The 20,724-nt window shown below is 52.2% G+C and overlaps 1 protein-coding gene across 1 annotated transcript in view; it reads left to right on the forward strand.

Annotated features, from left to right (window-relative positions):
* LOC103900461 (fibrillin-2) overlaps positions 1 to 20,724 on the forward strand; it is a 121,666-nt gene that overhangs the window by 75,418 nt on the left and 25,524 nt on the right. The window contains exons 9-25 of the mRNA XM_009281146.2: positions 2,155 to 2,307; positions 2,969 to 3,166; positions 3,863 to 4,006; positions 6,504 to 6,623; positions 8,391 to 8,516; positions 9,033 to 9,155; positions 9,873 to 10,148; positions 10,540 to 10,593; positions 12,971 to 13,096; positions 13,476 to 13,601; positions 14,461 to 14,580; positions 15,378 to 15,515; positions 15,596 to 15,646; positions 16,919 to 17,044; positions 17,652 to 17,879; positions 18,027 to 18,152; positions 18,523 to 18,651. Coding sequence (XP_009279421.2) covers positions 2,155 to 2,307; positions 2,969 to 3,166; positions 3,863 to 4,006; positions 6,504 to 6,623; positions 8,391 to 8,516; positions 9,033 to 9,155; positions 9,873 to 10,148; positions 10,540 to 10,593; positions 12,971 to 13,096; positions 13,476 to 13,601; positions 14,461 to 14,580; positions 15,378 to 15,515; positions 15,596 to 15,646; positions 16,919 to 17,044; positions 17,652 to 17,879; positions 18,027 to 18,152; positions 18,523 to 18,651 — 2,364 coding nt within the window. The remainder of the gene's footprint in view (positions 1 to 2,154; positions 2,308 to 2,968; positions 3,167 to 3,862; positions 4,007 to 6,503; positions 6,624 to 8,390; positions 8,517 to 9,032; positions 9,156 to 9,872; positions 10,149 to 10,539; positions 10,594 to 12,970; positions 13,097 to 13,475; positions 13,602 to 14,460; positions 14,581 to 15,377; positions 15,516 to 15,595; positions 15,647 to 16,918; positions 17,045 to 17,651; positions 17,880 to 18,026; positions 18,153 to 18,522; positions 18,652 to 20,724) is intronic.

The following is a 20,724-nucleotide window of genomic DNA, read 5'->3' on the forward strand; positions in this document are numbered from 1 at the left end:
TTGCCAGAGATCAAGGACTTGGGATGACCCAAACACCCATGTGGCTAGAACTTCCCTTCATTAGGATTAGGAGCTAATCTGGTGCAGCATTCAATCCCCTCACTCAAATTTCCCTTCTCCTAGTCTGTCTGTCTTTCTGCAAGTCTCTTTGGTGGATAAAGTTTCCTAAAAGGGAATAGTTCATGTTGAACTCAGTGCTGCAGAATGGCGGAAAGGATGTATCTGGGAAAAGACCTGCTGGTTTAGTCACCCTGGCTTTAAATGGGGTCACTGTCCTCTGCAAGTCACTGAGCTGTGATTAGAGAAGAAATGTAACCACAGCCCACAGATCAAACAGCTCCGTGCAATTAATTTCAATTATATTTCAGGAAAGTGTCAGCCTGCTGGCTAATGTCAGTCTAGAGGCACAGATGACAAATCAGACTAGACTTTCCCCCTCATTAATTTACTTGAGAAACAAGGCCGGGAGATGAATGAGTGGAAGATTCCAGGTTTTCCTAGAGGACTTGGTGCCAGACGGAGCCTGCTAGACATGTGAAAGACCCTCAGTCTCCTGGGCCTTGTCCAGAAGCCACACACACCAAACACCGGTGCCAGGCTTGGTGTCTGTGGCTTTGGCCAGGCTTGCGGACTTTGACCACCGTCCAGGGCTCGTTCTCCTTCCAGCTCAGTCCAGGCTGTGGGAACTAACCCATGACCTGAAACAGGCATCCACTGGGAATGGGAGTGATCAGGGTGGAGGGATGTGGAATTGGGAACAGCTCCATTTGTTTAGCGAGAGATGTTGGGACCACTGGGACCTGGCAGGGAATGCTTCCTCACGGGAAGCCTGGGACGCGGGACATTTGCCATTAAATCAGTTCTGGGAAGTAGAGGTAGGTCCTTGCCAAGCCTGAGGTGTGCAGGACCACAGTGGATGGCACTGGCTGTGGAAAGGTCCTTGCTTAGCACAGCACCGGGCATCACTGACACTGGAAGGGTTGTACCTGGATCCCCAGCCTGACCAAAGTGGTGTAGGAGATGGTAACACTGGAAGGGTTGTACCTGGATCGCCAGCCTGACCAAAGTGGTGTAGGAGATGGCTGACCACCTTGGTCTGCCAGCTCTGTCCTGCAACAAGTGAGAACAAGGGAAAGGACCGTTGCAGCCAAAGCTTCAGCCTAGAGCAGGAATGGCTGGGGAATGCCCGCTCACTGTCTGGGAACCTCAAAATAGTAGCAGGCAGCGCTGGATTGTTTTTATCACAGGGAAGTGTTTTTAGTGCCAGAAGATAGAGTAATATCATGCTGAGTCCAACAGCCCAAGAGAGGAGAAGACACTGCCACTCCATGTGGCCAAGTTCAGGGCCTGTTGTACTGTTATAACGGCACTGATGGCCAACCCTGGTCACAAATGTAGTATAAATAAGCAAGACAGACACTAACATCAGAGGAGGAACCTGAAGAATGGAGATCTCAGCCCCAGGATGCAATTTTGTTGAATAATATATTTAGTCCGGAACAGTTTATCTGTCCCCACTGAGGGGATGGGTCAGGCTGTCCAGTAGTGGAAGTGTCAACGTTTGCAGTGGTCTCATGCAGACCACCTCCCCTCAGCCTGTTCCCTCTCCCAGCTGGTGTGTTGGGTCAGTGGGGGAACCCGTCCCCGACATCTCTCATCAGTGCAGAAACTCTAGTGAGAGGAGGGAGACACCTGTAAATAATCCCATTCCTTTGGGAAGGTGAGGAAACATGGGGTGAGGTGGGGGATCTCATCTGTCTTCTGCTCCGTGAATTCAGCTAGAATCTGCGGGGTCAGCTTGTCCTTCCCACAGGGCAAGGAAGGCAGCTCCCAATGGAGAATCCAATGGAGAGGGACAGCCCACCTACTGCCTGTTTCTGGCTCTCGGTCAGGCTGCTTATAGTATTTAGGAGCCTAAATGGGAACGTGAGATTTAGTACTGGGGAATAAGGCCTGACCCTACAGCTTTGATGTGCTCCAGATGGAGGTGCTGGAGAACCTCATGATCTGGGAGGATGAGGCAGAACAAGGAGGTCAGATTGGAACATTGGAAAGCTGGAGGAGATGCCATTGGGAACGGGCACTCAGGACCTGACCGAGAGTATGGTGATGACACGCTGTGAATGCATCTCCTCCTCTTCTCCCTCTCTGCAGACCAGCGGATTGGGACGTGTTTCTCTGCTCTGATCGGGGGCCGCTGTGCCGGGGACCTCCCTGGCCAGTACACCAAGATGCAGTGCTGCTGTGACTCGGGGCGTTGCTGGGCCATTGGTCAGACTCCAGAGATGTGCCCTGTCCGAGGGTCTGGTAAGTGCAACACAAAGGACCTCCACCTGCTGCTGGGCCAACTCATGGCTCTGATGACCCTAGTGGTACCCCAGGCTTGACGTGGAGAATCATCAACATAACACCCAGAGAAAGGTCACATGGGGATGCTGGCTTCCCTGCCTGGGTTTCGTCTGAAGTTGAGCTGGATGAGTTCAGCCAAGGCAAGAATTCATCCCTTTCCTCCTACCCCTTCAGCTCTCTTTGGTTTCCACCGTAATTGAACCTTGGGGCCAAATGAGGGTGAGCCCACGCAGCAGGAGGCCTTGAGAAGGCACAGCACTGTAGATCTATCTCTCCGCCTCTCTTCCTTCATCACTAGCTCCGAGCAGGGCAGAGCTTTACAGTGTCTGGCACCCTCCTGTGTCCTGTCCTTTCCTGCATGAAGGGAGCCCACGGTGCCAGCTGTCCCACGCACCCCGAGAAGCTGTTGCCAAACACCCTGGCAAGCTGTGTCTCAGCATCTGCTCTGGTGTGGAGGGTGTTAAAGCCCTCCTCACCCATCTGCCCTGTTCCTATCAGTACCCATCCTCTTTGCTCCCTGCTGGTCCGCCTCCATCCCTCTGTTCTCCACGCTCTGGCAGAGGCAGGAGGGGGATTCAGGCACTCTTGGAAAAGCACTAAGGCAGCTGTTTTGTTTCAGATGAGTACCGCAGGCTTTGCATCGAAGGACTCCCAGTCGTGCCAGGGTTCCCTGGGAGCTTTCCAGGAATTCCTGGATTCGGGCCCAATGGTGTTGGGCCGGGACTCAACGGGCCTGGAGGCATCGGACCAAATGGGGCAAATGGACAAGGCGGGATCCCAGGTCTGCCTGGAATGGGCCCAGGAAGTTCAAGCATTGGTAATTAAAATTACTTTCTTACTGTGCTGACCCAATTTGGCTGCCTGTCTCAGAACACAGGCAGTGTGTCTGCCTGCGTGCCGGCCCGCTTCTCTGAGCCATGCACACATGAGCAAAGTGCCTGTGCTCTTAGCCAGCTACAAGGTTTATTTTGACACAGGGGGAGTGATGGGATGTGACACTAATGCTGTGCAGGATGCTGAGCCCAGAAGCAGATCAAACAGCGTCTGCTGGCAGAGCAAGGGAGCCGAAGCTGGCTCCAGCGCAGAATATCTTTCTAATTACCAAATAGGAATGAAGCTTTCACGTCACCGCCTCACTCTCTGCCTCCCCAAAACAAAACTGTTTTTCCCACCACCTTGGACACCTCTCTCTCATGTGCATCCCCGTGTAGCTCCTTGTTAAGGGCTGAAGCCCGTGCAAATGTACTGGATGTCAATAAATACTGATTCCCACCTTGCTTCTGAGAGGCTGTGCCATCTTGCGCATGTCAGTGGGGTAGGGACATGCCAGGTACCGCAGCACCCTGCAGAGATTTCTGAGGCAGCTGAGTTTGTGTCTGCAGCCCCATGGTTGTTCGGGGCCCAGCAGGACCACTGATCCATCAGTGTTTGGACTTACCGACCCGGCTTCCTGGGGACAATCAAAGGAAGGGAGCTGTAATCCTCTACCTGATGCTGTCTCTGTGCTTTCCAGGAACCGCCACTTTGAATCAGACCATTGACATCTGCAAGCATTTCACTAACCTCTGCCTGAATGGACGCTGCATCCCCACCCCATCCAGCTACCGCTGCGAGTGCAACATGGGGTACAAGCAGGACGTGCGCGGAGAGTGCATTGGTAAGTAGGCTCTGCTTGACACACACACGGGTCAGCTCCAACTGTGCCCCATGCCAGCTCCTAACAGCACCTCGAGCTGCTGCCCCGACAGCCCCCATCCCAGTCAGAGCTCCCCACAAGAGGCTGGAGATAGAGGGCTTGTGTCAGGTAACGAAGCAGCATGATGGAAGGGATATGTCTGCCCCTGAGGAACATCCAGGGTGACAACTCTGGTAGCCACCGCATTGCCTTGGCTTAGCGGTGGCCAGTTCAGACCACGGGAAGCCCCGTATAACCGGCCCCTGGGCAGGGCACTGCCAGTTATCGGGCTGCTGCCTGCTCTGCTTGCCCCGCAGGCTTAGGCTGCAGTGCCGACGGTCACCCCGGCTAGCTGGTGGCTGTGCAAGCCTACTCAGAAGCTTGAGGTCTCCAAGGAATTAGAATTAGAAGGATGGCAACTTTCAAAAGAATTACCCTTTTAGAAGTAAGTAAGTGGGCTATTTTTTCTGAGAACTATAAGGAGACCGTGTCCTGCTGAAAGAAAATGGTGTCCCCCCACTGCATCTGCAAAGAACAGCCTTTCTCTGCTGACGTCTCCACCCAAGCAGACCTCCCAAGGGCTGAAATAACTGTCCAGACCTTAGGTTGCATGGAGATCCAGCCCCTGGAAGTCCTCTAGCACCTGAAGGCAGTGGTGGATCTTAGCTGGAAGTATGCCCAGCTAGAAGAACTCTTCAAACAAGTATATAAGAGGAACTCAACAGTATCCGGGAATGTGAGAGATTGATACGTGGTATTTTGTGCTGTCCCAGGCTGAGTGACAGCCCTACCTTAAGGCTGCACAAGGGGGAGGTAAGCCTGAATTCAACCTTGAGCTGACTGACCAAGTAACTCATAAGATGAAGGAGACTGGACCCTTGTCTCTGCTCAGGGCAGGAGGAAGAACCTTCCTCTGAAGTGCCCCTACATAAGAGGTACGATGCTCTGGGTTTGGAGTAACGGACAAGATGCAAGAAAAGCCAACCATGCAACCTTGATTTAGCCCCCCACATGCATTAGAACCAGTGCCACCAGCAAAGCATGTAAAGTATTAGTAATTGGAGATTCCTTACTGAGAGGCACCCAAGCACCCAATTGCCATCCAGGCAATTTCTCTAGAGAAGTTTGCTGCCTAGCAGAGCTCGCATTTGCGACATCACTGAGAGGCTGCCGAGACTGGTGAACCCTCCAGACTATCATCCACTCCTACTATTCCATGTAGGGTCTAATGATACTGCGACAAGGCAACTTAGAACCACCAAAAGAGACTATATGTCACTCAGAGAGCAATGTTGAAAGAATCTGGAGCACGGGTGGTGTTCTCCTCTATCCTCCCAGTCAGAGGAAGGGGTTCAGGGAAGGAGGAGAGGAATTGCACAGGTGAATGCCTCGCTGCGTGCCTGGTGCCATACTCAAGGTTTTGACTTCTGTGATCTACCGTTGAAAAACCAGGTCTGTTGGGAGCTGACGGGGTTCACCTGATCAAGTGGAACAAGAAGGTCTTTGCCAACAAGGTGGCCAGACTTATAAGGAGAGCTTTAAACTAGATTTAGTGGGGGAAGGGGGATGGAGTTTTGAGCAACAGAGAAGAGCCAGGAGCTGCTGATGTATTAGGAACCAACAGGGAAACACCTGTGAAATGCCTGAAAGGAATTAGGGTGTGTTCCTCTAAAAAGGTGAGAGGGTTGATAGCCCAGCTGAAGTGCCTCTGTATTGATGCATGCAGCATGGGTAACAAACAGGAGGAGCTGGAAGCCACTGTGCAGCTAGAAAGCTACACTGAAATGTGGTGGGACTGATCACGTGACTGGAGCGCTGCAATTGATGGCTATAAACTGTTCACAAGGGAAGATATGTTGAAACACGTGGAAGATGGAGGTGATTAGAGACAGCCAACACGGCTTCACCAAGGGGCAAATTGTGCCTGACTAATCTAGTGGCCTTTGATGATAGTCACTGCATCAGTGAAGAAGGGAAGAGCTACGGATGTTATCTACGTGGACTTCTGTAAGGCCTTTGATACAGTTCCCCACAACATTCTTACCTCTAAATTAGAGTGATATGGGTTTGGTGGATGGACTGTTGGATGGATAAGGAATTGGCTGGATGACTGTGTCCAAAGAGTTACAGTCAATGGCTCAATGTCCAAGTGGAAACCAGTAATGGGTGGTGTCCCTCGAGGGTCCCTATTGGGACCAATACTATTTAATGTCTTCATCAGTGACATAGGTAGTGGGATTGGGTGCACCCTCAGCAAGTTTGCAGATGACACCAAGCTGAGCGGTGCAGTTGATTCACTTGAGGGAAGAGATGCCATCCAGAGGGACCTTGCTGGCCGCGCTGTCAGGATGCTGAGCACCAGAGTTGAAAGCACGGGCTCAGCGGCTCACAGGAGGCAGCCTTTGTTGCCTGTCCCGGTATCTTGCTGTGCATTCTCTGCATAATGGTGACTCACAGGCTTAGGCTTTTCTTCTTGCAGATGTGGATGAGTGCTCCAGCAGCCCCTGCGTGCATGGTGACTGCGTGAACACACCTGGCTCCTACCACTGCAAGTGCCACGAAGGTTTCCAGAGCACCCCCACAAAGCAGGCCTGCATCGGTAAGTATTTTCTGTCTCTCCTTTCGGGGGGACACAGCGTGCTGCAAGAGTGTCAACAGGGTTATCCGAGACTTAGGTACCAAAGGAAAATGGTTGTAAAGTGGAAACAGTGAGGAGTCCCCAGCACCAAACAACCTCCCAGCCAGGTGTGTGATGGGATTTCAGAACAACTTAGTTGAGTTGCCAGCAGTCTCCTGAAATCTGTCTAGCAGAAGAGGTTTCCTCTACCCTTATCTACCTTAAAATTGGCTAGCAGCAATCAAGGAACTTAGAGTCCTTTTCAAGAGCAGAACTCTATTTAAAGATGACAACATTTTATTTTGGCAAAAGATAGGATTTTGAGGAATTTTTGTATCAATGTGGGGCTTGTGATTTCTAGCAAAGTTGTTCCATCAGTGTCTTGCAGCAAGATGGTGCTCTGGGTGAGGGATTGCTAAAAAAGAATTATGGGAAGGTAATGTCCCATGTGAACAAGAAGGAAAGGCAAATTTCCCTGTCAGTGCCTGACCTTTGGGGTTTTTTATTTTGCTGTCGAGTGGCTTCTGATGAAGGGGCTTCCAAAGGACCCCCCAGTTGCCTGACAATGTGGAAGGCTTTTCCTAATTTCCAAACTAAATCTTTTAAGCTGAATTCTTCTTGTGATTGTCCTTCTGGCCATGAAAATTAGTTCATCGCTGTCTCCTTTACAACATTTTTTTACATGTTGGGAAACTGCAACTTGTAACCCCCCTGTCATCTCCCTTCTAGACTAAACAAATGCAAGTGTCTCAATCTCCTCTCATTGATAATGTTTCTAAGCTTCTCATTGTCCTTGTTTTTATCTTCTCGACTTCCTCCATTTTGTCTTTATCTTTTCTAATGTGTGGTGCCAAAATTGGATGTCATTCTTCAGCCGTGACCTCTCTAGCTGTCAGGACAAGAAACTGTCCCGTGTGGCTTACACACAGCTCTTCTGTCGATATAGCCCAAAAGGAGGTTTCTTTCTGTGCAGGGCCGCCCCATTTCAACTGTGATTCAGACCCTTTTCTGCCAGGCTGCTCTCAAGCTAACTTCGCCACATTAGGAGAAGTCTACAAAGTGTCTGGATCATCCATTGCCGCTGGGGTCAGACTATTGGTTTTCTGTAATTTGCTCATAAAATAGCTCATCTCGTCTTCCCCAGCTCTGGATAAAGGGTCAGTAACAACCCCCTACCTGAGATAGTCCTCTTCCTTTCGTCTCTCGTCTTTACCCAGAGGCATTCAGTGGCCTGTCTCCCAGAGCAAGTGGACATCATGTTCTTGATACGCAACACAGCACCTCCCCTGCTGCCGTACTGCAGTCAGCCACGTGGTACCCCAACTGCTGTCCTGGAATTCATTTTGCTGAGGCACTGGGACCACACCTCTGCGGTACTTCGTAGCAGGCCTGAGTCCGTGGCTGTTGATCTGAGGGCTTTTGTTGCCTATTATGAACTTGAACAGGCCTAGGATTGTTCGAGGTGCAAAGTGGGCCCTGCGGCAGGAGGTTGACAAAGACATCACGGAGGGCCTGAGATCCCAGAGCTGTGACCTCACGAATGTAGTGATGCTTCCAGAGCATGCAGAAAGCTTTCTCCGCATCTTTTCCATCTCCTGCAGTTCGTACAGAGGGAAAGAGTGTGATCCTGGAGCAGGGCACACTCTGAGTGTCTGAGAGCACTTGCCTGCTTTTCTCACGGAGCAGATTAAGCTGGAACTGCTTCTCACTCCACCTGCTGCTACTTTCTTATGTTTATTTCCCTGCCAGATATTGATGAGTGCATCATGAATGGAGTAATGTGTAGGAACGGCCGCTGTGTTAACACTGATGGCAGCTTCCAGTGTATCTGCAATGCTGGCTTTGAAATCACCCCTGATGGCAAGAACTGTGTCGGTAAGCTATTTCCTGATGTGCTGTCATCTATGGCCTTGGGGAGGTTGGGACTGAGCTGAGACTATGTCCTCCTGGGGGGTTGGTGGTTACTTTAATCTGTGCTGTACTCCCTTTCTCTCGGGTAACGCTGCTAGGGCAGAGTGCATCTTAACATGAGAGGAGAGGATACGGTTGCACTGAAATAGGAAGGCATTTTTATAAGGGTGCTAGTGCTCCTGGAGGGCTCCTGTAGGTTTTGCAGGACATTTCTCCATCACCCTGAGAGTTGTTGCCTCCACCAGCCAGTGTGCAAGTCCTGCTGCAAGCTGCACCGGCTGACTGGGGTACCGAGAGTGGCAGGGACACAGCAGGACAGCTTTCACCAGGAGCAGCGGTGGGAACTCTGCCTTGAGGATTGGCACCCGCTGCCATAAGAAGCAATTTGACCATGAGATGGGGGACAGAGAGTTTTTGAGCACAGGAGAGTCTTGCTGCAGCTCGCAGGCTCAGCTCGTGTTTTCTGTTTGTCCTCCCCAGATCATGATGAATGTGCCACGACTAACATGTGCCTCAACGGGATGTGTATCAATGAGGACGGCAGCTTCAAATGTATCTGCAAGCCCGGTTTTGTGCTGGCTCCCAACGGGCGGTACTGTGTCGGTGCGTAGGACCCAAGCTTGGTCTCTGCCCTCTTCCCAGCCTGCCATCCACGTTCCTGGGGACTTACGACGTGACTGGGGCCAAGGGGAGCTGAGAAAAACCAAGGCTGTTGCCAGGCATCTCCTGCTCTGCCACCAGAAACTACCCCCTCTCAGCAGAATGGGCACAAGGGAAAATGTTCTCGCACCTCCACTACTTCAGCGCAAATTGGAGCTTAAATCCTCTTTCTGAAGGAGGTTAAGCAGGGCTGTGAAGCTCTGTGTGGCCAATGTGAGCTGGCAGCAGTCATCTCCACAGCTTCCCCAGCCTCTACAGCATGTTCCGCTATGGTTTGTGTGCTACCTCCCGAAGCCAGGAAGGTTAGGATGTGAAGGCAGAGTGGAGAGAGGAGGAGGAGGAGAACATAGCATTTCTTCGATATGCTGCTGTGACACAGGGTGAATTCTCTGGGTCACTGGCCTGTTAACAGAGCAGAGACCAGACCCTGCTACTCTGAGAAGGGGCTGGGTCTCAGGAGACTGAAGAAGCCCAGATCCCTGTTACTTCTCTTGAACCGTCAGGGACAGCCAGCAGAGCATGCAGGGGATGTGATGCTCTAAACTGCACCTCTAGTTCCCTCTTAGTCTCCAAGTCTGCCTGCAAAGTAGTCGAAAGCCCCTGTCTGTGTGTCCTGCTGCCTGTGGGTAGGTAACAACCAGTTTGTGCTTCCTCTTTCAGACATCGACGAGTGTGAGACGCCAGGAATCTGTATGAATGGCTGGTGCATTAACACAGAGGGCTCCTTCCGCTGCGAGTGCCTCGGGGGCCTGGCTATCGGGGTGGATGGACGAGTCTGCGTGGACACCCACATGCGCAGCACCTGCTATGGAGGCATTAAAAAGGGCACGTGTGCTCGTCCCTTTCCAGGAGCGGTCACCAAGTCCGAGTGTTGCTGTGCTAACCCAGACCATGGCTTCGGAGAGCCCTGCCAACCCTGTCCAGCCAAAAACTCTGGTGAGCTCCTCTTCCATCTGAGTTTGCAAAAAGCCAGGAAGGTGCTCAGAGACATTCTGGGTCCCTGACAGGTCCCTGAGGTGACCTAGGCAGCTTGGCAGTGACATGGGAAGGCCATAGGCAGGGGGAAAGGGATGCCATGCAGTCAACAAGTGTAGGTTGGATCCGTGAATCTGATGCTGATCTCATTGCAGGGATTCTCACAGTGTTGGACTACTACTGCGAGTATCAGCTCTAAAATACACATTGCATAAGTATAAACAAACACTGCGTGGAAGCCCACAGATGACATTCTAACAAACAAACAATAAATCCAATGTTACCCAGAATTAATGTCACTGTGCGTGAACCGTCTAGAAAAGCTAATGGTTCTGTTGTGCTTTCTACACAGCTGAATTCCAGGCACTCTGCAGCAGCGGCATTGGAATAACAGCTGACGGCAGAGGTATGTGCATCCCATGTACCATATCCTAGACAGGCACATCTAATGTCACTCTCAGCTCTTTCTTTCAGCTGCTTTTAACGGGGTGTGCATGCATCTGTGTGACTGTGGGAGCGTGTGCCATGAGAGACTTGGCAGAGGAGGGTGTGCTGGAGACTTAGCACGTTACGCCCGTGTATGCGAGAGCTGTTTGTGAGTAAGCGCAGGGTAGCTTGCATAGCCTGGGTGGGTGTTAAGTGCATGCAAGAACCTATCTCCGTGTTAGTGAGTGTCTGTGGGTGGGACGTGAGCTTGGGCACGGGGGAGAGGAGTGCTATGTGTCTTTTCTCCTCCCTAAAGCACCGCGAGTTAACGTTGAGCAAGCGTCCCTGAGGACTGTGTATTGAATCAAGTAGTTGATTCCTGGCACCCTGTGGGAACTACGTTTCTGGGGATGCACACGCAGAGTTTGGCTTTACTCCCCGCTTTCATGGGAATGAAGAGCGTGACCAATTGCATCCTCTTGCTTGTTTCCCTCCTCTGCCCTCCAGCTCCTTGGTCGCGGGAGAAGAGGGTTCGCAGTCTCCCAGGGAGAGGGAGGTGATAAGCGCGTGTTGGGATGTGTTGCCAAGGGGCTGCTTTGAATTAGACAGCTGTGCAAGAGGTCAGGCAGGCGGCTGTGCTGCCAGCCCTGGGCAGTGCTTGGATCAGCAGGAAGAGCACAAAGCAGCCAGATAGCTACGGCCTTTCAAAACTTTCCAGATGGGAATGAGCCAGAGGCAAAACCCTGGTGGCTTCTTGGGCTTCCTTCCAGGGCACCGTGTCTTGGCCGAAGTCAGTCTCAGGCTAACGATAAGACGCTTTCTAGCAAGAAGCTAACATCAGACATGCTCTGGTCAGCCCATCGGCTGCCTGCAGCCAGGACTATATGCACTCAGCGCTCTCCAGGGCTGCATTTCCCTGGGGATGTAACTGAACTCCAACTGCGTGGAGACGAAGGCCAGCAGTGTCTGGGAAGCCCTGGCCTGGGCTGCTTGCCATCTGGCCCTATGACACTGCGAGGACACTGCTGTACGAACGCAAACCTGCCCTATTCTGTGGGGAGGCTGGTTCTCGCCAGGGTAAAATCTTTTTGCCTGGGCACCAGAGCTTTGCTCCAAAAAGGCAGTGAGGTGATGCTAATGCAGAGGAAGAGATGCTGTCCAGCTGGCTGCCGCCCTTCTGGGTTTCTGTCCACGTGCACAGGGCACTTGGTGCTGCTGACAGGGGGGGCAGGCAGGAGGTGGGTGATGGCAGAGATGCCCATGGCTTTCCCTGTCAGGTGCCCTGCAGACCTGAGCCCAACCACCACACGCATGGGCAGCAGGGGCTGTGGTACCCACCACACCTTGCTGCAGAACCATCCAAAAAACTCTCTGTTTGAGGCAGATTTATCCAAGGCACTCTGCAAATCTTCGAAGCTGAGGTTTTGACATCCTGCAGGCGTTGGCTCCTGCCCTCATCCAAACATAACACTCCCCTCTGTCCCTGCCCTGCCACCACCACACATTCTCCAGCGCCAGGAACCAGGCAGAGGCCACAGGTCCTCACCTCTCTTTTTCCAGGCTGCTTTCAGACAGTTCTTTGTCAGCAATAGGGATAGGAAATTTACTTTGGCCTGATCAGGACTTCTTCCAGCCTGGTAGCTGCGTGGTCAAGGAGTCTGTGCAAGCTCTCAGCTTGGGGACCATGGCTGGGCTAGGAGATACAGGGACTTTGCCATTGGAAGGGCTTTGCTGTGACCATCTAGCCATGGACATGACCCTCTGCCAGCCCAGCTGCATGCTCTCCAACATGTCTGAGTACTCCTTGCCCTGTTCTGCCCCCAGCAACGCGGTCCCCTGTGGTAGGGCTGTGTATGCACAGGCAGGTTGTCCATCATGCTCTGCCCTTACCCCAGTTGGCATCCTGCTCACAGCACCTTACAAACAGCTTCTTCCTCCCACCTTTTCCAGTAGGAGGGTTAATTAAATGGTCTGACCTGAGTACCTGGGATAGAGATACTGTAAGGAGACTCAGGAACGTAACAGAAGGACCTGAGAGCCCTTGATATGGAACTGAGTCTGGGCTTATCTCAACCCCTTATCCAGTTCTCTCCTCCTGAGCTCAGAGCCCTGTGCTAGATCAGCTGTGTATCCCCAGGACAAAGATGCCCAGCTCCACAGCACCAAGAGGAGAGGAACGAGGCTCCCCAGGGTCTACTAGGTCAAACCAGGAGGGTAGGTAGGACAGGAAGGAGGGATTTGTGCAGAGGGGTGCCCCAGCTAGCTATTGACACCAAGGAACAATGAATTAGGGGCTGGAAGCTTTCTGTATTTACGTTTGCCATGGTCCATCTAATTTGATTTCTTTCTCCGTGCAGACATCAATGAATGTGCCCTCAACCCAGATATCTGCCCCAATGGCATGTGCGAGAACCTGCGTGGAAGCTACCGCTGTATCTGCAACCTGGGCTATGAGTCAGATCCCACGGGCAAGAACTGCGTGGGTGAGTTCAGGGCAGCGCAAGCTCGGTGTGGCATAGGGAACCAGGAGCTCGGTGCTGGTGGGGAGAGGGTGGCATGCACTCAGCGTATGAGACTGGGAGCCAGATGCTGACCTCCAGCTGCACAGGAGCCTGAGGTGATACAGCAGCTGATGCCCTCGAGCGCTGTCCCCGTTCAGGGCTGCCTTGTCCACATGGAAGAGCACAAGGTGCTATGTGAGAAACTACACATACGTGATTTAACATACTTTCCACATTTTATTGCTTTGAGGACGGTACTGCATTTCTGCGCCTCTCAGGCTGCCAGAGCTCTGTAGGGCTGGCAGAGTAGAAGAGTGGATGCTGGTGTTGTAGCTCAGGAACCCCATCTCTCTGCCCACAGACGTTGATGAATGCACTGTCAATCGTTTGCTGTGTGACAACGGACTGTGCCGCAACACACCCGGCAGCTACACCTGCACCTGCCCCAAGGGCTTTGTCTTCAGGACGGAGACAGATACCTGTGAAGGTAACGTGACTCTGAAGGCAACGCAGAACATCTTCACAAGATGTAAAGAGCTGTTGCCTGAGGTCCTGATGGAAAGGGAGCTCAAGGTCTAATGTGTCTTTGGTTCCCTTTTGACCGCAGTGGTTTGAACTGGAGCAGGTCCAGGCTTCGGGTTTGTGGGTTTGGTTGTTTGGTTTTTTTTTCCTAGGGGGAAATTTCACACTTCATTCAAAATAGTGGACATCCAAACCCAGAACATCTGGGCTTTTCAGTGACTGAAAACCAGAACAATTTCCTCTAGGCCCCCAAAATTTTAGCTAAAACCTGACCAAAATTGCAAGTTTTGGGGATTTGATTGAAAGCTTACAGTCTGGAGTGGAGGAAACTGTTTCCTGACCACAAAGTCCTCAAGCATTTGAGAACTGGCACTTTGCACATAAATGTCTGTTTAGAGAAAAAAAATTATTTTCTGTAAAGAAGGTGAAAAATGGCAAATGCTACGTAGCCTCCCATCTGGTTCAGACAGGTACATGAAGGCCATATTCGGCACTGTGGCTGCTCCCATCTTAGCCAGGAGCAGCCCTGAGCGAGCGAGTCCCTCATTCCCCAGTAGCTGCACCAACCACCCTCAATCCATCCATTCCCTCAATCCTGAAGCAGCTCACTAATTTCACGGCGTCTGCTGTCCGTGCCCATCCCCCTTGAGATGGTGCATACTTGAGTGGTACGCGCAGGACTCCTATGGCCTGGACTGGTGATCCCCTGAACAGCTGACAAACTCCTTTCTTCATGTTCTTTGCTTCTCATCCTCCCCAGTCTCTGGCCCAGAAAACTGGCTCCCATGGCACTGACTACAGTGACAGTCCCTTTCTTCCCGCAGATATCAATGAGTGCACCTCTAACCCTTGTGTGAACGGTGTCTGCAGGAACAATGCTGGCTCCTTTGCTTGCGAGTGCTCCCCAGGCAGCAAGCTGGACCCCAGTGGCACCATCTGCGTGGGTAAGGATGTGGCCTTCTAGAGGCAGCTCTGGTATCAGCAGTGCCCACCAGCACCCCTTGTTCATCTGAAGCAAGTCCTGTGCTCCTGCCTTAGGGATGGGGACCCTCTGAGGCCTGTCTTTCTCACCTAGTGTTTCCTTGGTTGTTGTTAACAATTAACGTCTCTCGTGCATCCAGGGAGCCTGAAAAGCTGCAACCTCAGGCAGTGCTCTGAGCAGTCTGTGGCAGACATAGAAATCCCCAACTGTGCTGCCGCAAGACAAAGCACAGACACGGGGTCCCAGGGGATCCTGCAGGGCATCAGGACGGTGGGTTCTCATTCACCGGATGGGTTTGTGGTGTGCTGACATTAAGGCACATCGAGATGAAGTAGATCCCTTCTCATCAAGATGATAAGAAGGTACCCACTTCCCACTCCTAGATGGTCAGGGCCTTGCAAGGCATCACGGGGGTAGCTGAGAGAAGGGACTATTGCTACCCAGAAAAGGAGCAGGCTGGGACTAGGAAAAGGGAGGACACAGAACTGATGCAACAGCAGTTGTATCAGAGCACAGAAATGCTGCTCCACAGCACAGCAGTGGGACAGGGCTCTGAGGACCGGCACGGTCTGTGTCCGTGCTGCAAAGTGCTTGGCCCCACAGCCTAAAAGATAACGCGACACCAGAGAGCCATAGTCACACTGCGGCTCAAGGATAGCTGCTTCTCGTGGCAGGGGGGGTGGCCCGCAAGCTGCCACGAAGCTGGGAACCTCCGCCAAGGAGCAGCTCTTCACTCACGCCTTGTCTTTGCCCCTACAGACAGCATGAAAGGGACATGCTGGCTGAACATCCAGGATGGGCGTTGCGAGGTGAACATCAACGGGGCCACGCTGAAATCGGAGTGCTGCGCTACTCTGGGGGCAGCGTGGGGCAGCCCCTGTGAGCGCTGTGAGATCGGTAAGGCTCTGCTTGGCACAGAGATCAGGAAGGCAGGATGCAGCCCATTTCTTTGCTGACGTTCCTCTGTTTTCTTGCAGATACTGCCTGTCCCCGGGGATATGCTAGGATGAAGGGGGTCACGTGTGAAGGTAAAGTGCTGCAGGATGCAGAAGACTTTTTTTTTTTTTTTTAATTGAGAACATGGTCATTGTTTATTTGTTGCTATCCTGCATCTTTGAGTCTGGCCCTTTGTTGGACTCTCTCCAGTATGTCCATCTCTCTCTCTCACACTGAGGAGCCCAGAACTGGACACAGCAGTCCAGGTGTGGCCTCACCAGTGTTGAATAGAGGGGAAGGATCGCCTCCCTCGACCTGCTGGCAACACTTCTCTTAATGCAGCCCAGGATATCATTAGCTTTCTTTGCAGCAAGGGCACGTTGCTGACTCATGTTCAACTTGGTGTCCACCAGGACCCCCAGGTCCTTTCTGCCAAGCTGCTTTCCAGCTGGGTGACCCCCAGCGTATAGTGATGCATGGGGTTGATCCTCCCCAGGTGCAGGACTTTTGCACTTCTCCTTGTTGAACTGCATGAGGTTCGTGGCAGCGCATTTCTCCAGCCTGCCAAGGTCCCTCTGGATGGCAGCACGACCTTCTGGTGTATCAGCCACTCCTCCCAGTTTTGTATCATCAGCAAATTTGCTGAGGACACATTTTACCCCATCATCCAGATAACTAATGAAGATGTTAAAGAGGATCAGACCCAGTATTGACCTCTGGGGTACACCGCTAGTTGCTGGCCTCCAACTAGACTTTATGCCACTGAAGACCACTCTCTGGGCCCAGCCATTCAGCCAGTTTTCAATCTGCCTCACTGTCTGCTCGTCCAGCCCATACATCAACAGCTTGTCTATGAGCATCTTCTGGGAGACAGTGTCAAAGGCCTTACTGAAGGCTAGGTAGACAATATCTGCCACTCTTCCCTCATCTACTAGGCCAGTCATTGCATCACGGAATTTTATTGCATTCATCAAGCATGACTTCCCTTGGTCAATCCATGCTGACTACTACTGATGATTTTCTTGTCATTCGTGTGCCTGGAAATGGGTTTCCAGGTTTAGCTGCTCCATCAGCAGTAGTCATGTTTGTGAGTCCTGGTGCTGCTCTGTCAGTGCTGTGCCAACTATGGACACGTGCAACAGGACCACCCTGCCTGTCTGTCTCTGACAAGGCTTTGTAATGCAGCCTCCTTGCAAAAGTGCCTGGGCATGGCTGTGGCTGTGCATGGAGCATGTGTTTTTCATTGCGACAAGTTGCCAGTTTTGGTCTGGTGGGCAGCTCTGGGCTCCTTCCACCTCCTCAAGGCCCTACTGGGCTTGGCCGCGTGCCACTCTCATGCCTGTCTCTTGCTTTTGTGCCAACAGATGTGAATGAGTGTGAGGTCTTCCCTGGCGTCTGCCCAAACGGACGCTGTGTGAACACGGCTGGCTCCTTTCGGTGCGAGTGTCCAGAAGGACTGACCCTTGACGGCACTGCTAGGACATGTGTGGGTAAGAACACCTCATCTCACCCAGAACCTGGCCTCTGTTCAGCCCTCTCTACAGAGGTCCAACCACCCCCTACCCACCACATGCAGCAGTCTGGGGAATTGAGTGATGGCACGTCATACCTGGTAAGGGCTGCCAAACCCAACAGCCTAACCAAGGCAAGGCTGCCATAACTTCATGTCCCCAGGTCCGGCCAGCAACGCAATTGCTCTCCTTGGGTGGACTTCAGGGGTAGCCAAATAGGTAACCCAACTGGTTAATGACACGGCCCAGCAGCCCTAAAATAACTCCTGGCTGCTTTCTGGGCATACAGTGACAAACCTTTGCCCTTCGTAGGGGCCATCTGCACTACTGACTACACCATGGAGGGTCCATTCTCTGGCCCTGTTGCCAACAGTCACAGGCTGGCCATGTCCATACTATTACATCTCTCGGAGCATCCCAAACAAGTTGGCCTCATATAAATGGCCCATACCTGAGCATTGTTTGGAGGATGCTCCAGCCAAGGCTGTTCCAGGAACCTTGCTAACTATGTCACAGAAAATGATATCTCTGGTTTTACCAGAGGTTAGGTGCTGCAGGCAAGGGCTCAGTTCTGCTCTCTCACCAGACGTGCGTGTGGAACAGTGCTACATGAAGTGGGATGAAGATGAGTGCACAGAGCCTCTGCCAGGCAAGTACCGGATCGACATGTGCTGCTGTTCTGTGGGCTCAGCCTGGGGCATCGATTGTGAAGAATGTCCCAAGATCGGCTCCAGCGAGTACAAGGCCATCTGCCCGAGGGGACCCGGCTTTGCCAACCGAGGAGATGTGCTTTCAGGAAGGCCCTTCTACAAAGGTGAGAAGAAAGAGAGGAGCTGCTGATTGTGGGCTGTGCTCAGCCCATCTCAGCTACAGCCCAAGGAACCTGCTGCCTGCCCTGGGACCCTAGGTTCATTGCAGACATCCCCTCCCTGAAACACTGCTGTTCTGCCTTCACCCACAGATGTGAATGAATGTAAGGTCTTCTCTGGCCTGTGCACTCATGGGACCTGTCGAAACACCATTGGCAGCTTCAGGTGTCTCTGTGGCAATGGCTTTGCTTTGGATGCTGAGGAAAGGAACTGCACAGGTAAGGGAAGAGCAGCCCTCCTCCGGACCACTCTTGCCCATCTTGCTGCCTTGCCTGCCTTGTGGGATGCTTAGCGTGATGGTGGTACCCAGAGGAATCGTGGCAGTTATCTTAGGGACATACTGAGAAGCCAAGGGCAGGACCATGAGCAGAAGGCTCCTCCAGCTGGTGGGATGAAGGGTCAGTCCTGCACCAGAGAGCAAGCTTAACTGCTGTCTCTCCCTTCAGGAAGAGGAGTTCCTTGGTCTGCTGGGTCAGACCTGCCAGTCCTTGTTCATTGAATTTGATGTGCAGTACAGGCAGCCCAGTGCCAGCTGTAGTGGTGCTTGTAGTCTGTCCTGCCTCCACTAGCTGGTCTTCATCCCCACAGATATCGATGAGTGCCGCATCTCACCAGACCTGTGTGGCCACGGCACCTGTGTCAACACGCCGGGCAGCTTCGAGTGCGAGTGCTTCGAAGGCTACGAGAGTGGCTTCATGATGATGAAGAACTGCATGGGTAAGGACTTGTCTCCGGGGCAGGGCAGCACCCTTACTCTTTTGCGACAGGGAAAAAAGTAGCTGGTGCCAGATCTGACAAAGGGCTTCGTGCCAAGCTGCTCTCTGTGCATCTGGCTGTCCGGCTACCTGTCTGTCTGGCTCTATGTTCCCTGGTATCAAGCCAAATCTCTTCATTGCCCTCTGGGGGAGTTGTGGGAGTCCCTGTGCTGCAGGGAGCCCTGGCAGCCTCTGCTCTCCCCAGGGTAGTGAGTCTTCTGCCTTGCTTTGACTGCAAAGGCAGAGCTGGGCTGAAGGGCAGCATGTGGAGAGAGAGAGAGAGAGAGGAATGCTGTGTGTGTAGCTGAGAGCACCATAGATGTAACCCTGGGAGGACAGCAAAGCATATGCAAAGTGAAGTCAGGGGTTCATGAGACACAGCACAGGCTCTCGAAGCTGGAGGACATAAAGGGAGAGGCCATGTCCCCACCAAGGTTTGGCCTGAGCCCCAGATCCCTCCAGAGAAGGAGGGCAAAGAGACAGAGCTGTAGCCTCTGCCTCCTGCATGGGTGCTGTGCCTTACGTGGGCCAATAGTCCACCAGTGACGGGCCCCATGCTGTCTCTGCTAGCAGTGCCCCAGGGCTCTGTACCATGCAGAGCAAGGACAGACCATGAGAATGTTGCCAGACGTGGGTCCAAAACTGGGAGCCTTCCCTCAGAGACATCTATTTATGAGGACCTCCTGGACCAGAGGCCAGAGCCTGTGCCCAGCACCTGGGCTGGAGGTGCCCCATGAGCTGGGGAAGGAGACTGGCAGCCCAGGCCAGCATCAGGGAGGACACTGGGTGTAGCGCCAGGCCCAGGGGAGCATCCTGGGCTCTTCCTGCCATGACACTCATGGGACATCGTTGGTCCTGCCCTGCCACCTCCTGGCCACCGTTACCTCAGCTGTGGAGGCCCACAGGGGAGCTCACGCTGGGAGCCCAAGGGGCCACCAAGCAGCTTTTCTCAAGTTCTTTCCCGTCCCTTTCCTGCTTGCTGTGCCCAAAGGGCATTTCCCTGCAATCCCAGTGCAATGTTGCCTTCCTTTTTTTACATAAGACTAAGGCCTTGTATTTCCTTTTTCATCTTGTACTTGTTCACGTACTTCTACAATGCTCATTCTTCTTCATTTTGTACTCTGCCTTCGCTTGGACCTTCCCTTGCACCAAACCTTGGCCACTAACCTTTCCTCTTGTTTCAACCACCAGCAGCTGGAGCTGCAGCTGGAGCCTGGCATTGCCACTGAGCTGGGACAGGATCCATGCCTGGTATTTTCATTCCTGCTACGTAGGGAGATGGCAACCTTTATACTGGGGATTGGCTAGTACGCAGTGGAGCTCTGCCAGGCCAGCAGCTTGAACTCAGTGGCTGTGAGCTGCAATTCTCGTACATACTTGGCCGTTTCCTTTGTGTGACGTCCCACCTCCTTCTACTTCTTTTCAGCCTTGTGTTACCCATCTATTATTTATTCTGCCACTGATTATTTTCATATCCACACTCTAAAAGTACATCCATCTCCAGACATTATTAATATCATATGTTCAACCCTTACATTAAATTACATGTATTTTCAAACACCATTGCGGAATGTTTCTCAACTTGTAGACCTTTTTGTGTGGTCCCCTATCCACGCCACCACAGTTACCTTCTTAACTTGGTTCATCTACCTGCCCTAAATGATGTCTCACATACCACATCAGTCATTTAAATCCTGTTACGTGTAGCACGGTCCCTTTTCTAGATAATATATGTTCCTTGCAAGTAGCTGTCAGTTATATCGTCGTTAGATCACCGCTGAGATTAGTAGACCTATTATTTCCACTCCTATATTAGGAGACATATTAAGCTTTGGTCTTTATAGCACTGCTTGGCCTCCTGCTGTCATTGTACATCCTACAGCCGTGTGCCATTAAATCAAATGCCTCCACTGCCACTGGCATGAAAACATGGAGATACACCTTGCTCAGAAAGAGGTTCACCTTTGAGAGCTTGTGTCTCTTCTAGCTCTGAATCTTGCTGATTCATCCAATTTTTCTTGGGCTGCTTTCCACT

This window comes from Aptenodytes forsteri, unplaced genomic scaffold (assembly GCF_000699145.1).
Source record: "Aptenodytes forsteri isolate BGI_AS27 unplaced genomic scaffold, ASM69914v1 Scaffold308, whole genome shotgun sequence".
In the NCBI taxonomy this organism is placed as follows: Eukaryota; Metazoa; Chordata; class Aves; order Sphenisciformes; family Spheniscidae; genus Aptenodytes; species Aptenodytes forsteri.